Source organism: Natator depressus, chromosome 6 (genome assembly GCF_965152275.1).
Source record: "Natator depressus isolate rNatDep1 chromosome 6, rNatDep2.hap1, whole genome shotgun sequence".
NCBI classification, from domain to species: domain Eukaryota; kingdom Metazoa; phylum Chordata; order Testudines; family Cheloniidae; genus Natator; species Natator depressus.
The window spans coordinates 35,805,162-35,821,667 of NC_134239.1; the positions used below are offsets into that span (position 1 = coordinate 35,805,162).

At 38.5% G+C, this 16,506-nt stretch overlaps 1 protein-coding gene across 1 annotated transcript in view; it reads left to right on the forward strand.

Moving 5' to 3' along the window:
* Window positions 1-9,530, forward strand: part of CTR9 (CTR9 component of Paf1/RNA polymerase II complex) — a 28,970-nt gene extending 19,440 nt beyond the window's left edge. The window contains exons 17-25 of the mRNA XM_074955059.1: window positions 30-146; window positions 345-490; window positions 3,859-3,930; window positions 5,444-5,579; window positions 5,955-6,095; window positions 6,488-6,642; window positions 6,973-7,069; window positions 7,445-7,557; window positions 8,331-9,530. Coding sequence (XP_074811160.1) covers window positions 30-146; window positions 345-490; window positions 3,859-3,930; window positions 5,444-5,579; window positions 5,955-6,095; window positions 6,488-6,642; window positions 6,973-7,069; window positions 7,445-7,557; window positions 8,331-8,775 — 1,422 coding nt within the window. The 3' untranslated portion in view covers window positions 8,776-9,530. The remainder of the gene's footprint in view (window positions 1-29; window positions 147-344; window positions 491-3,858; window positions 3,931-5,443; window positions 5,580-5,954; window positions 6,096-6,487; window positions 6,643-6,972; window positions 7,070-7,444; window positions 7,558-8,330) is intronic.
* Window positions 9,531-16,506: the final 6,976 nt, after the last annotated feature.

Here is a 16,506-nt window from a genome sequence, read left to right on the forward strand (position 1 = left end):
TTTTTAGTAATTTGATCTCTCCATTTCAGTATGAAAATTGCCTCAGAAAGTTCTATAAGCATCAGAATACTGAAGTATTGTTGTACTTGGCCCGAGCACTCTTCAAATGTGGCAAATTACAGGAATGCAAACAGACTTTGCTGAAGGTAAAAATATGTATGTATATTGCAGTTTTTAAAGTAATTTTATTCTTTAGTACATGGTGTTTCATATCCTTGGGTTATTAATGTACATTTATTTGTACATCTCTTTAAATACTATAGTCTGGGGTTGAAATAATTGATTACCATCCATATGTCATTGATAACTTTCTGTGATTTAAAAGATGTCCATTTCATTCACAGGCTAGACATGTAGCACCCAGTGATACAGTCCTTATGTTTAATGTGGCTCTAGTGCTACAGAGGCTAGCCACCTCTGTCCTGAAAGATGAAAAAAGTAACCTGAAGGAAGTACTAAATGCTGTGAAAGAACTGGAGTTAGCCCACAGGTAACAATATGCAGTAAAAAAGTTTTTATGCCCCCTTTTTAATTGCTGTAGTATATTTTACCTAGCTGTCATTACAGAAAATACTTTCTTCTAGAAAATACTCAGTGTGGATCTAAAATTCCAATTTTGGTATGAGTGAAAGTGTCTTCTGTAAAAATCTTGCGTTTTGTTTTTTTTTTTTAAAAAAAAGTTACATCTCTCAACATTCCTAGTGGAAAAACATTAGATATAGAGAGCTTAAGCTTGAAAAAAATGGAGCCCTGCCAATCTTTGCTCCAAATCCAGTTTTCTTTGTTTTGGTGTTGTATGTCCTGATAAGCTAATGAGTTAATCTCCAAAGTAGTTCTGTTTTTGTTTTGTCTCTGCCTTATGTAATTCATTCCGGTGGGAGAAGATCACAATTGAAGGGGGCGAGGAAATCCATCACAAACTGCTATTCACTAACTGAAAATGAATAAATACTCATTCATAGAAATTGTGAAAATAAAAAAAACTACCAGCTTTAGAGCCATTTCATGAGCTTGTTCAAGGTCTCTTAATTAATCAGACTTCAAGTTATTTTACAAACTATTTTTTTTTATAAAGAGAACCGAGTGTAATTAGATTAATCAAACTGTCAGCACTTGTGAGCATATTGAGTTGAACGTACCATAGAAATTAAGGCTTATTTCTGTCCCTTGGTAACTAATGCTGGCCTTCCACAGCTTTCTTTTCTTCCTGCCCACTTTCCTGATGCAGACTTTGGTTGTAAAATCTTGAAGTCATTTGTTTTATATCCTGGTTACCTGCCAACCTACTTCAGTCACAGATCTCAAGAAGTATTTTACCTTAAATTCCAAAACACTGTGTGGCAGGCAAACTTTGTTACTTTTTTGTTTGCTTGAACAAACCACAGTGCGATTCTTCACTTTTAAGCTGTATACCTATCAAAGTGACTTGTTCTCACTTCTGTAACTGAAGCTTATGTAGATCATAGAATCACAGAATACCAGGGTTGGAAGGGACCTCAGGGGATCATCTAGTCCAACCCCCTGCTCAAAGCAGGACCAATCCCCAATTTTTGCCCCAGATCCCAAAATGGCCCCCTCAAGGATTGAACTCACAACCCTAGGTTTAGCAGAGCAATTTGGTTACAGGTATCGACCAATGTTACAAATGAGTACTTTTTTACTAGTCCTGGCTTCGCTTTGCCACTTGACATCTCTAATTCTAATCTCATTCATAGTTACTAATCAATTGCCATTGAGTTTGCTGAGTCAGACCAACTGGAGGAAGGTCAGCCAGTCATATTGGCATGAAGGATTCTGATACACTTCCAAAAACAGTCTGTGCATCCAGGCTGATGTTGCTGTCACTTGCTTTATATACTTAAGCACAACTCTGAAATGCGAGACAAAGTTGCCTAGTAGGTGTTTCTTTTCAGACTTCTGTTATAGCAGGAACTTGCTTTGTCTGAGCCCTTTTGCCCTATTTCCTCATTCATGCCCAGAAATATCGTGCTCCTAGTATTGACCAAAACACTTTCTCAGGATAAAGGCTTCTAATTATTTTGCTCACAAATTAAAAAACAAAAACAAAGCCCTTTTATTTATACAAGCAGTCACTTCAAAATTGTACTGCCTGCTGCAATACAAAAATCTAGTTAAACAAATTTCCATTTAGAAATCCTGTAAGAGAAGTCTGTAATCTCTTGTCTTGAGGAAAATGGCTTGCATTACATGACTGAGTTTGTCAGAATTGGTGTGGAATTTAAATTATCCTGCTTGGTTGTACTCACTAAAGTATTACAGCCAGATTTTTTTTTTTAAGTGGAGTTGATGCCCCAGACTGGGGGAATTCAGAGTTCCAACACATTTCACTTTTGCTGCTGAATGTCTGTCAGGATAAACTTGAGGGTGGAATCTGAATCTTGTATCTCATATGAAAAAAAATTTTTTTTTCTTTGCAGTAGAATGCTAGGTCAGTCTAGCACAGGAAAAAAAGTTCTACTATAGAAATCCTTTCAGTCATAGAAAGGTAGGGCTGGAAGGGACCTCCCAAGTCATGAAGCTCAGCCCAGCCCTCTATGCTGAGGCAGGACCAAGTAAACCTAGACAAATCCTTGCTTGCAGATTGAGAAGTTATTTTTGAGGGGGTTGGAAAGTCTCTATTGCATGCCTTCCAGAAGCTATACCTATAGACCTCAAAGCCTCTAAAGGTCTCTGGATCTATCCTTGCTTACCTGTGTTCCTGCATCTTCTGAGATCCGTGCTTCTGTCGAGAAAATGTAAATTTGGCCAGAGCAGAGTTCTAGCAGGAAAAAATATATTTTTTCTATTTCCTCCCTTTCTCACTGCAGTTTCAATGGTCACCACAGTCCGAAGTAGAATGGAAAACACATAAGTGTGACTAGTCCAACAACATACGTAGTCAGGCACCGGTGGAGCAGGGTTTCAAAGACTCCCTCCTGTTGATGTCATCACCAGAGGCTACAAATGGCAGCGTAGCAGGACTGGGTTAGGCAGGTGCAGCAGAAGCAGATACTGAGGTTCCTGGGAAAGCTCAGGCAAGACTGATCTGTAACGGAGGAGAGATGATGATTTTCAAGGCCGTCTCCAACAGAGCTCTTTATTTCTGAGACTTCAGTTTCTTGCTGTGTGAGAATTACAGTACATAGGACAGCTGTGTCTAGAAACTAGGCCTGCCTCCAGTATAGAAGCAAATAGAGAATTTGGATTTGACCCTCTAGTAACAGTTCTAAGAATTAATTTTTAAATTAAAAAGATCTAAGACTTGATTGATAGATGTGGTTCTGTTTGAGTACTTTAAAACAGAATAGAACCAAGTCAACTGTGCTGAAAAGATGCTCTCTCATTTTTTCGCAATAGTTAGGGTGTTCACCTGAGTTATCACAGCCAAATTTCTATTTACCTACATTTTCCCAGTAGTTTCAGTTCGGTGAAGTTTCTTTTTTTCATACTTGTTGTAAACAATTTGAAAGTGTCAGCAGCATTATAAGACTGCCATGTTCCACTTCAAACATTCCTACATGCTGAGTGACTCAATCCCTACAGAAAGCCTGTAAAGTGTTTTATGAACTTTTTGGATTAAAGGTGGAAAAGAGCAATAATAATTGTAGTGATCATTTTAAGAATGTTTATTTTGGGGATATCAGACTTAAATGTCAATGTAGAAGCCTTCTTTTGTACTAGAAGGCCCAAGCACAGTGTACAGATATAGAAACCCGCGTGTCATATCAGTAGTATTGTGAAATTTTGCAGTGACATGTTCGCTTTTGGTTTAGGTGAGTGTTAAAGTAAAACAAAATGGGGAATATAAGATGAAATGTCACTATATCAATCTGCTTTTGTTTTTCATTTTCCCTCCAGATACTTCAGTTATTTAAGTAAAGTAGGAGATAAAATGAGATTTGATTTGGCTCTTGCTGCTACTGAAGCCAGGTAAAAATTATTCCTTTTTTTCTGATTAAAACAGAGTATTTTCCAGAACTAAACTCAGTTGTCGGTTTGTTATCCTGGGGGAATAGTGATAACTATAGATAAGGCACTGTGAGCATTTCCATCAGAATTCCATTTTTTCAGTTGCTCATAATTTTCCAAAATTTATTGCTGAGAGGCTAGAACGCTCCAGGCCTGGTGTCTGCCCTCTGGTGGAATATTTACTTGTAAGGTTGAGCAAAACGTGAAAATGAGTTGTGGGTTTTTTTTAATGGCAAACATTTTTCCCCTTAAAAATAATTTCTTTGCCCCTTTTTCTTTTTTAAGGGGGCTTGGGATCAGAAAGATGAAATCTGGCAGCTAACTAGCTTTCACTGAGAAGATTTTGAGTGCTTTAGTGAAACCAGTTATTTGAAGTGTAGGTAGGACTTCAAAATGAGTTCATGCAATCACAGTACTTTGGATGCAGCTTCTTAGCTGTTTTTACCAGTGCTCCAAGTTAAATAATATAGTACTGTGCATATGAGTACCTCTAGCTTAGGTGTGCAGTAAACAGATATCTCGAAGGTGCACATTGAAAAACTCAGCTTTATTCATTGTACATCTTACAAATTCAGGCTTTTCACAGATTGTCATGTGCAAACTGCAGTACCAATATAAGTTATAGGTATGTCTAAAATTGTGGGCAGAAAAATATTTTGCATTGTATTTGAGAAACTATTTGTGAACATAATATTAAAGGTAACTTCATAATGAACATTAGCTTACAGGGGGTTGAACTGAGACCACTTCCTACTTTATTTCCTGATGTTTGAGCACTTAGGCCCAGATTTTTAAAGGCATTTAGACAGGGCTGCACTCAGCGTTGCCATATCTGATTTAGTTAGGAGCCTAAATCTCATTTTCAAATGTGATTTAGGGCACTGAGAGCCTAAATCCCATTGACAGTTGATGGAATTTAGGCTCTAATGTGCCTAAATCATGTTGACTGAGATTTAGTCCTAAATCGGTTAAAAATCACTATATTTTTGGATTAGGTTAATTAATTACAGCTGTTTAAATACAAGGTGCTTTTGTAAGGGGTATTTGTGGAGCTGCACAGCTGAGAGTTTAAGACTCTTCCTCTTTATGTTAAGGATTTTTTTCTTACTGAAGTAGCTAAACTTTTTAACAAATAAGACAGCTTTGAGTAGCATTCTATGTGGAAACATGTTCTTCAGGCTTAAATTAAAAAAGCTAGCTAGAAAATCCATATGTCTCAGAAGATGGATGAATGAATAAACTGAAGTAAAAGTCATATCACTGTAATGGATTTTAAAAGGACAAATAATTATGTTGTGTACAGAATTATTTAAACACTTGAGTTATGTTACTTCAGATCGCTTGTATTTTGTTCAGTGGTACGCACAACTTTAGTATTGTGATGTGTGTTCTTTTTATAACTGTTTTTCCTTCTAGCATGTATGATGTGCCTAGAAACTTACTTTCCTTTAATTGAAAACATTGAATGTTATAGGCAATGCTCTGATTTATTGAGTCAAGCTCAATATCATGTGGCTCGTGCGCGCAAGCAGGATGAAGAAGAGAGAGAACTGCGTGCCAAGCAAGAGCAAGAAAAGGAGTTGCTCCGCCAAAAACTGCTTAAAGAACAGGTTTATATTCCCTGTAGTACTCTGCGTGTGTGTGTGTTTTTTTTAAATGGGTATGCTTGCCACCATAGCTGTGTGTAGATACCTAGAAACTGTTCAGGGAGTAAATGAGCACTTAACAAAGAGGGGGCTGAAAATGTATGGATATGTAAAAAGGGGTGAAATTGTTTCCTCTACAGAGCCCGTTCATTCAGGCTTTGGGGAAGGATGAGTGAAAATGGTGTTTAGGAGAACAGAATTCACCCCCACAAGATGTGAGATTCTAGCACAAGCCATCCATGGTCACTGTGTGATCTATGAACTACACTAGCAGCAGCTGCTTCTCCATGCCTCCAGTGCAGGGTCCTGGTAATGGTCAGTTTGTTCTGATTCTTTCAGGAAGAAAAACGCCTCCGAGAGAAAGAAGAACAAAAGAAACTTCTGGAACAACGAGCCCAATATGTGGAGAAGACCAAGAATATTTTGATGTTCACTGGAGAAGTAGAAGGATCGAAGGAGAAGAAACGTGGTGGTGGAAGGGTACAGAATGGAGTTTTTTCCACACTTTTCTATAATTTAGAGTTACTCTGTAACCAGAGTTAAGACAGGCATTAATCAGCACCTGACATTTAGTGAGGCTGTACAGAGTGCTCATCAATGACATGCAGACACCTTTGGGATGGAAGGTAAATTCAAGATAGTGCTCCAAGAGTACAGTACAGAAAATAAATACTTTATCCAACAAATAGCAGCAGCGGGTGGAATTATATATTATAATAATCATTCTGAAGAACCAGTTTCTTAGTGCTAAATCTGTACAGATAATGGGACAGTCGAGGCATTAAGGTGAAAAGTCTTATATTCTCCATATGTTGACCGATTGGTTTTCAGATTACAAATCTGGTATGGTGTGGTTTTTTAATTTATTGCAGCGTTCCAGAAAAGGAGGAGAATTTGATGAGTTTGTCAATGATGAGAGTGACGAAGATCTGCCTGTGTCCAGAAAGAAAAAGAGGAGGAAAGGCAGTGGTAGCGAACAAGATGGTGAAGAAGAAGATGGCGAGAGGAAGAAGAAAAAGAGGAGGAGGTAACTAAGTTTAAATCTTTTAAATTCTTTTTGTAACTCTCTGTATCGGTTTAGAGTATACCTTACACAGGAACCTGCAAATGATGTTAGAATAAGACCAAGTAGATTTGTTTTCCCCCCGAACAACTTTCTTTTAAAAAAGAAAGTTCCCAGTTTGTAAATGGCCATACAGATCCATTATAACCGTAAGTGTTAGCAAAATGCTAACTGTTCATATTACTATAATACAAGAAATGTAGGGTTAACAATTGATCGTTTGACACTGTTGGAAATAATACACTGTTTGTTCAGGAATTAAATATTAATTCTGACTTAATTTTTGTGTTTAAGACCCCAGAAAGGAGATGATGGAACCGATGATGAAGAAAATGAAAATGGCCCAAGACCTAAAAAACGACGTCCACCCAAAGCAGAGAGGAAAAAGGCTGTAAGTTTAAAAGCGTAATGCCTTGATAGTTCCTGTTTACATTTGGAAGATTACAGTGCGACCGCATTCAGTAAAGTGACATTTGCTGAAGGGGGAAGCATGTAAAATACTTCCTGCAGCAAACATGTATCATACTTTCCCCTTCTTTTATGTCTCCTAATATAGCAGTAGCTACAGGGATGCTTCTGAAGCTCTCCGCTTCCATTTTGAAATCAGAACATAAATTCTGACCAGATTTACAAATAGCTGTTTGAAATGAGTTTAGTTTTCTGCATCCATCTGTTATGTTAGAACAGCTGTACTTTAAGCTCCGTTATTGATATCAGTTTTACTCCAGTGAACAAGCAATATTACTTCGTATATTTTTCCATACAGGCCAAGCCAGAACGTCTGCCTCCTTCAATGAAGGGAAAGATCAAATCAAAAGCCATAATTTCATCTAGTGAAGATTCTTCTGATGAGGATAAACTCAAAATTGCTGATGATGGGTATGAACCTTTGATTTTTGTACATTTTGAAAGTCAGATGTTGACTTCTGCCTGATGGAAAAAGCTCTGAGATTGACTTTCGACCTTTTCCATACTGGGACAACCCCACCCTAGTTAACTGACACCGTTCTCTAAATAAGCAATATGTAAAGGGGAGGTCATGACCCCTTGACATCCAGTCCCTCAGGTTGCAAACCCATGCTTGAAGATGATGATGATTAAAATAAAACTAAGTATATTCCCAAATCTAAATTGACATAACTGTAGGGTTGACACTCCTCAAATTAACAAACTAACTATTGTTAAATGGCCAAAAATTCAACTTTGTCAGTACTTTGAAATATTGTGCCCAGAAACTGTGTACTTTTGAGGTCTAAAAAACACACTCATTTCTCCTTTGGTATTTCTGAGATTGGAACCCCCCACTTCTCTTAGTCCTGACTTGCTGCTTCAGTGATGTATCATGTTAGTCTGAATGGGTTCTTGGTGTTTCACCTTTCATTCTCTACTGTATTTCCTTGGTGATCCACACAGATTTGCCAAATACCCTTTTTCATAGCCAAACTGGGAACCACTGCACTTGGGAAGATAGTGAGTACTCCACTGTGATACAAGATACCATCTTCCTCTCTGAATTATTTGAGTATCCTTTTCTCCTCTTCCTTCTCAGTGCGAGTGTCAACATCTCTGTGAAATCCAGGATTCTTGCTTGATCATAGTAAGCCAATACTTGCAGCTTTAATAATTGATTCTACTGCTTTTTTTAAAAACAGAAATGCCAGGAACAGTAACAGTGATTCTGATGACGCTGAACAGCCGCGCAATAAACGCATCATGTCTGACAGCGATTCAGATAACGGAAACAAGTCTGGTAGTGAGGTAGGTAGTCCACGGAGGTCCAGTGCTCATCCATCTGATGAGGATTCGGACAGTGACAGGTCAGCCAGAAAGAAGAGACTGTCAGATTCAGAACAGTCTGACAATGAGTCTGTGCAATCTGGGAGAAGCCACTCTGTACAATCAGGAAGTCGTCACTCGGGTGGCTCAGAGAATGAATCTCGTCCAGCTTCTCGCAGTGGTGATTCAGACAGAGATTCTGATAGAGGATCTGACAACGAAGGCTCTGGCAGAGAGTCTGGCAATGAATCTGAACCAGAGGCATCCAACATTGAGGGGTCTGAACATGGATCAGAAGGTGGATCAGATGATAGCGATTAGATTTAAATTACAGCCATTTTTTAAAAATTGTTTTTTAAATATACTTCAGTTATGAGGAGGAAAATCCAATTTTTATATTTGAAAACTGATTTAAAAAAAACGTAATGTTTTAGTAAAACTGTTGTGAAACTTGTTTCATATGATTTTGTTCTATCAAGCTGTACATTACTAGGCATTAATGAATATTTCTCTGTGTTGGTGTATATGGTGTGTTCTTACACTGAAACTAACATAGCTGATGATCACAGATGCTGTACAGTGAGTGGTAAACTCACACAGTGAGGATGGGGTGTATGTAAATGCTGCAGAACAAAAACACCCAAGTTCAAAGAGTTGGTTAAAACTGTGGTGTATTTGTTCCATGTTTCTACATGCAAAAAAGGTACAGGCCAATCTTCATGAGATCTTATTGAATGGTACAAAGAACTTTGGATATTTATTTCTTTGTGTCATTCTGAATAGAGATCAATGGTGATGTTTTTTTACCTTCTGTTAAAGGATAAGTTTACTGTGATGCAACTCCTAAGTTTTGAAAAATTTTCCTTCTTGTGCCTGCTTGTTTTCCTGATATACCAATTTAAAAAAATAAATAAAAAGCAACCAAGATGCAGGTTTAAACAAAAGTTTATGAAACAACATTACAGGTATGTAGATAAAATGCAAATATATTAAGTTGACAGGTGAAAAATAAAGATGTAGAAAACTTTCTGTATTCTTATGTGGTAGAGTGAAGAGATCTGCCATTGTTGCAATAATAAAAAGTAGTTACTACCATCTGTTCTGGAGTGATCTATTTTACTTCATCTTTTAAAAAAAAAAAAAAAAAAAAACACTCCTATCCCCTGAACCCAATAGTAACACAAACAAACAAACTGCAATCTATTATGATGGTGGCAGCCGAAAATCTTGAAGTTCAGATGTCATTAAGAAAATTAAGTTTGCCAGCAATCAGACATTTAAGTTCAATTTCTAATAGATGGCTCCACGTTCGAGAGTTTTAACCCCCTCAATCTAGTACTGTGTACCATGTAACAAACAAAATTGGTAGACTGTATGTAGACACTAAAACCAGACTTTTCAATCTGCTGCTCTAGTTGTTGGGGCAATGTTTCCCAAACTTGAGAGCTGAGCTATCCTTTGGGAATGGAAACCAATTTGATTCCCTAACCTCACCATGTATTAAAGGCCTATCCAAAATGAGCACTCGCTCAATGTATGTTGTATAGAACCTCATAATATGAGACTGTATCGCCTAAGGGAGGTGACGGGTCCAGAGTAATGTACTAAAATGATTTGAGTCCTTCCTGGATCGATGTTCCAAACAAGTAGTGGTGGGAAACTGCACCTCCACCACTGGACTCCTCATTTTGTTGTTCCACAAGGATCGGTTTGCTCTGGTCCTTTTCAACATCTACATGCAGCCACTAGGTGAACTGGTCATATGACACTGACTAAAATGCCAGCAATATGCAGATGATACACTGCCCTACCTGTCCTTCACCACTACCACCACCAAGGTGGCCCAGTGCTTGGATGAAAACCAGCTGGCTGAAGTAGAACTCGAGGAAGACAGGGGTGATGCTGGTGGGCAGAGGACAGTATTTGGAAGACGTTGCAGCCACGGTGCAGTCTTGGTTGAAGATGGACACTCACGATTTGTCAATTCAATCTATAGTGTTGGAGTACTCATGCATTCTTCACTGACGCAGAGCTCTCACATAGCATCACCAAGTAACACTTTCTACCATCTTAGTCTGGTGGACTAAGACCAGGTCTCAGTTATTCATGCCTTCGTCATCTCTCACCTGGATTACAGCAATGCAGTATACCTGGGTATAAAGTCTTCAGCGCTTGGGAAACTCCATCTAATATAGAATGCTGCAGCATGGCTCCTCAGCAACACAGGTTACTGCAAATACATCAGACCTGTCCTCTACACTCTACTGGCTTCCTATAGAATCTCAAGTCAAGTTTAAGGTCTCAGCCCTTATCTTCAGAGTTCTCTAGGGCCCGAGTCTAGGATATCTAAAACATCTTCTGAAGACTCTGATAGACAGTTATGCTCCTCTGGCACAATGGAACGCTCAACAATAAGAGTAAAGCTCGTCCGTGCTGGAGACAGCGTTTCCTCAGGAGGCTGTCAGACTGTGAAATGAACTCCAAGAACTAAGGGCCATCACAGACCCTTTCTGCTCCAAGTGCAAGGCAACTTTTGATTTTTGCCTTCTCTAACATAAATATATAGCAACAGGGGTGTGTGTGTGTGTGTGTGTATATATGTATGTATAAGAAAAAGAAAAACCACCCAAACAAGATACTCCACTGTACATTATTCCTTTGGGGAGGATGAGAGAACAAACAAGTGAAACATTAGTAGTGACTTTGCTTAATGCACTGCTGGAAGGCTCTCAGATACAATGGTGATGTGTGGTATAAAAACCTGTATAGAATACAATTACTCCCTTTCATGCTTTGAATTACTTTAAATGCCAGCATTAATATCTGGCATCTGAGTTAGCACCCATTGTAATGAATGGGGAAGTCCTTAATTCTCAAGGCTGTTGTTTCAGGTTCTTTGCAAACTGCAGCAGATATTGTCTTCAGTTCTTCAAGCAGATGCAGCTGTGTATTCTGCTTACCTGTGTGTGTGCCCAGCTCACAGGAGCCAGAGAAGTTTGTCTAGCAGTACCGGTAGGAGGTGGTATACTTAATGTTTTGAATGTTTGCAGCCATATCAAAAATTTTTAAAAGTACAGCTGAGACTCTCTGGAAAATATTTGAGGCCTGCCTAGCCCATCATGCCCCACATGTCAGGAAATGCTGTCTCATGCCTAGATTTTCTGAAACCTGTATGTGTAAACTTCAGCTCCTAAACCAATATTTAGGCACCTAACTAAGTAACCTGCTTTTGATCAATGCTGAGCACCCAGCAGCTCCTACTGACTGCTAGATGCTCAGCACTCTCAAAAACCAGGCCCCACGTTTCGGTGCCTAAATGTGGACCTAAACTTTATTCAGCTTTTGTCTTTAAAAATCTTTGCCTTAATGTGCATCTTTGCATCATGTCTCATATAGAGCTACCTCTGTGTTTCATAAAAGTGATAAGCATTCTTAACATGAAAAGCATACACACGTTAATTTACATGTTTAGTGCAGCATACAAATTTTATGGTGTAAAATTAAGCTGTATTTTAGTCATGAGTGGCTAAAAATAAAAGTTTAAATTACTATTTTCTGTTGGCTGCATCCTTCTAAAAGGGTCTTCAGAACTGAACTTGTGAGGGGGGAGAATGTGCAAATATTCAGCTTGGAGAAGAAGTAGTAGATGCTGTAGGATGTTCATACTTAACTTTGATGTGGATGGGGGGGGGGTTGCTTAATACAGAGACACAGTCCCTAAATTCCTACCAACAGTTATGGGTTTGAGAATCCCCATGACTCCTTTTTTCTAAGGGTATGTCTACACTGCCCATGTTACAGTGCAGCTGCGGCAGTGCTGTGATGTAGGCACTGTAGAGACACTTTATCACCAGGGGAGAGCTCTCCCGGTGATTTAAAAAAAACAACAAACCACCCCCATGAACGGTGGTAGCTTTATCGCTGGGAGCACGGCTCCCAGCAATAAAGGGCTGTCTATACTGGCACTTTTCAGCGCTAAAATTTTTGTTGCTCAGAGGGGGTTTTCTTTCATACCCCTGAATGACTGTTTTAGCGCTAAAAGAGGCTGTCTCTATACTGCCAAAGTGTGATATGTGCAAATTGTCTTCCATCGTTTGAAGGAATTTATCAGCACTCCTCAATTACAAGTAACTTCTGCATCCAGTGGATGATATGGTACCTAGTACCAAGTCAGGGGCTTACCATACCTGAAGGTAGTAGGTCTAGTTCTGTGAGCCCCTTCTGCAGTTCAAGTAGAAAACATGCACCTGGTGGGTATGCACCTTTTGAGGTGCATCTTCTGCCCTGAGCCTTGGCTTTGGGTCTCTCTGGCTTAGCATACATTCAGCAATACCGTGTTCCATGGGAGAGAATGGATCCAAAGACTGTCACGGGATAGCTGCATATGCTGTTTCATGTCGAAGTGTGCTCAGACCATACTGGGGAAAAGAGCCCCCTCTGATCTCAAGTGAAGCTGTCCTGCACTTCCCGCTGCAGGTTCTTTGCCTCATGTGACCTACAGCAAGGGATCTGCCAGGTCTTCCCTGAGATGGCATTGTCCTGGTGCTGTGGAACCTGTGCTGATCAAATTTGTAGATGGCAGTAGGAAACACATGGAAAACCAGTACTAAACTCCAAAGTTGCCTGGAAAGAGTACTGGAGCTGTATTTAGCAAGAAAAAAATTTGATATGAACACTTCTCCTCCAGCATGAGAAGAAGAAATAATAACCATAGATACAAAATAGAGGGAACATACCCAAATAGTCACACTCCTCACAGTCTCTCAATATCACTTTCCTAATATCTTATTATGATATAACCAAAGATAGCAGTTGCTGCATGGGAAGTGGTGATTTGGAATGGGTACAGTGGCTGAGAAATAGAAGTCCAAGAGAAGATCTCTGTCCTGAGAATTGGTGCACAGCATGAAAAAGTTTAAGTAGCAGTTTAAGGTAAATATACTTAAAATCTTAAATCTTTTTGTGGTGGGGGCAGGAGCGGAGGTTGGAATGACTGAGAAAGCAGCTGCCTGCATGTTAAGAATTTAGCAGTCATAAACTGAAGGGAAAGGAAATGCAGAAAATGTTTACTTAATTGTAACATTAATGAGGTTTAAAAAAATAAATCCCATGTCTCAGCCTCTCTCAAATCCTTCCTCTGGGCTTCTCTTCACAAGGCAATTAGGTTACATTAGATGCAACCCCGAGGAGTTGTTACAACTAACCCAATGTTAAATGCAACTTAGCACTCTGTGTAGGTAGTCTGTTATATTTAACGTGTCAGTTACCATAACTTAGTCATATTCTAACGCAATATACATTTCTCAGGCTAGACAAGACCTCTGACTAGCTAGTCCCTTAAGTAACTAGTTCAGACTTCCCAACAAACAACTAGGCTTGGCAGAATTAACTTATAATGTTGACAGGTAATATCAATGTTTCTATTTAAGCATTTTTTCCATTTTTATTGAATTAAATTTTCAGTTGCACAAAATTTATGGGTTTTAAGCTTTTCCAATTTTTATAAATTTTAAATTTTCACCCTTGTGGGAAATTATAGGAGGTAGATAATCATTTAAGAACAGTAAATTTTGAGATTCAAGAAGTTAGCTTTATAACCATCAAAACACTAATTTTCAACATCACATTCCAAAATGTACAAAGTGAATATCCTTAAATCAAACTAAGTTCTCAAGCAGCATTTTTCTTTCTTTGTCTGTGTAAACTTAGGTTATTAGTATTTAAAATTTGTGTGTATAAATTTGTTTACCGATAAAAATCAAATCCTTCCAAGCCTACATATAATCAACCCTTCTTTTGAGAGCGTTGTATAGTTATAGAGCCAAATTCACTGCTGGCTCAGCTTTGTGGGAACCCATGTGGATGAGCTTGTGTACACCAGAGCTAAGGTAGGTTGTACTAGGGTTGTTGGTTAATTGCAATTAACTCAAAAAAATCACCGTTAAACAATAGAATATCAATTGAAATTTAATATTTGATGTTTTTCTACATTTTCAAATATTGATTTGTTAACACAGAATACTAAGTGTACAATGCTCACTTTATATTTTTTATTAAATATTTGCACTGTAGAATTCAGTTAACCTCAAGTATTGTAGTGCAATCTCTTTGTCATGAAAGTGCAATTTACAAATGTAGATTTGTTACAAAACTGCACTCAAAAAAACAAAACAATGCAAAACTTTAGAGCCTACAAGTCTGCTCAGTCCTACTTCTCGTTCAGCCAATTGCTAAGAGAAACAAGTTTGTTTACATTTACAGGAGATAATGCTGCCCACTACTTATTTACAATGTCACCAGAAAGTGAACAGGCATTTGCATGGCATTTTTGTAGCCAGCATTGCAAGGTATCTTCGTGCCAGATATGCTAAACATTTGTATGCCCCTTCATGCTTTGGCTACCATTCCAGAGGACATGCTTCCATATTGATGATGCTCATTAAAAAAATAAATGCGTTAACATTTGTGACTGAACTCCTTGGGGGAGAATTGTATTTCTCCGGCTCTATTTTACCTGCATTCTGCCATATATTTCATGTTATAGCAGTCTCAAATGATGACTCAGCATATGTTGTTCATTTTAAGAACACTTTCGCTGCAGATTTGACAAAACACAAAGAAGGTACCAATGTGAGACTTCCAAAGATAGCTACAGCACTCGATCCAAAGCTTAAGACTCTGAAGTGCCTTCCAAAATCTGAGAGGGATGAGGTGTGGAGTACGCTTTCAGAAGTTTTAAAAGAGCAATGCTCCGATGTGGAAACTACAGAACCCAAAACACCAAAAAGGAAAATCAACCTTCTGCTGGTGGCATTGGACTCAGATGATGAAAATGAACACGCATCAGTCCGCACTGCTTTGGATTGTTATCGAGCGGAACCTAACATCAGCATGGATGCATGTCCTCTGGAATGGTGGTTGAAGCGTGAAGGGACACATGAATCTTTAGCGCATCTGGCATCTAAATATCTTGTGATGCTGGCTACCACAGTGCCATGCGAACACCTGTTCTCACTTTCAGGTGACATTTTGAACAAGAAGTGGGCAGCATTGTCTCCTGCAAATGTAAATAAACTTGTTTGAGCGATTGGTTTAACAAGGAATAGGACTGAGGTGACTTGTAGGCTCTAAAGTTTCACATTGTTTTATTTTTGAATGAAGGTTTTTTGTACATAATTCTACTTTTGTAAGTTCAATTTTTGTGATAGAGATTGCACTACAGAACTTGTATTAGGTGAATTGAAAAATACAGTCTTGTTTTTTTACAGTGCAAATGTGTAATCAAAAATATAAAGTAAGCACTCTACACTTTGTTATTGAAATCAATATATTTGAAAATGTGGAAAACATCCAAAAATTTAAATAAATGGTATTCTATTGTTTAACAGTGCAATTATTTTTAATTACTGGACAGCCCTAGTTTGTACAGGTAGGCCAACAAATAATAGTACTACAGGCCTGATTCAGGAAGGCACTTATGTATGCTTAATCCCATTGTTAAGCATATGCTTGAGTGCTGTCTTGAACGGGGGTGCTTTACTGAAACAAGGCCCCAGATCATGATACTGAAAGGTATGCAGCCATCATAGTCCATCTGTGCAGTGAGTAGCAGCTTCATCTCTAGATTCAAATCACAGGCATTAGGTGATTATAAACCTTGTATTTTGTTAATGTTTGTATTCAATAGCCGCATAAACTAAAGTGCAGGATCTGGGAGGAAGGCGAAACTCTTCAGTGTACAGACAGGTGACAAAACGATGATTTTACTATTTCTAGTTCTTGCCACTTAATTATCTAATGCCTCCTAATAAAATCCCCCATTTGCCTGTTCATGTTTCCAGGCTGGAGCTTGTATTTCTGTTTGTTTTGCTCTGGGATCACATAACATTTAATAATTTATGTCCAAACAGCCATCTCATTTTGTCCACCAGCATTTCAATTTCATTGTCTTTAAAGAATGCCTAAGAAAAGGTATTTTTGCTGCATAAGCAAAAGTTATTGATCTATCCACCTCTAAAACCTGGGAGTAACATTCATAAGTGAGGCAAAGCA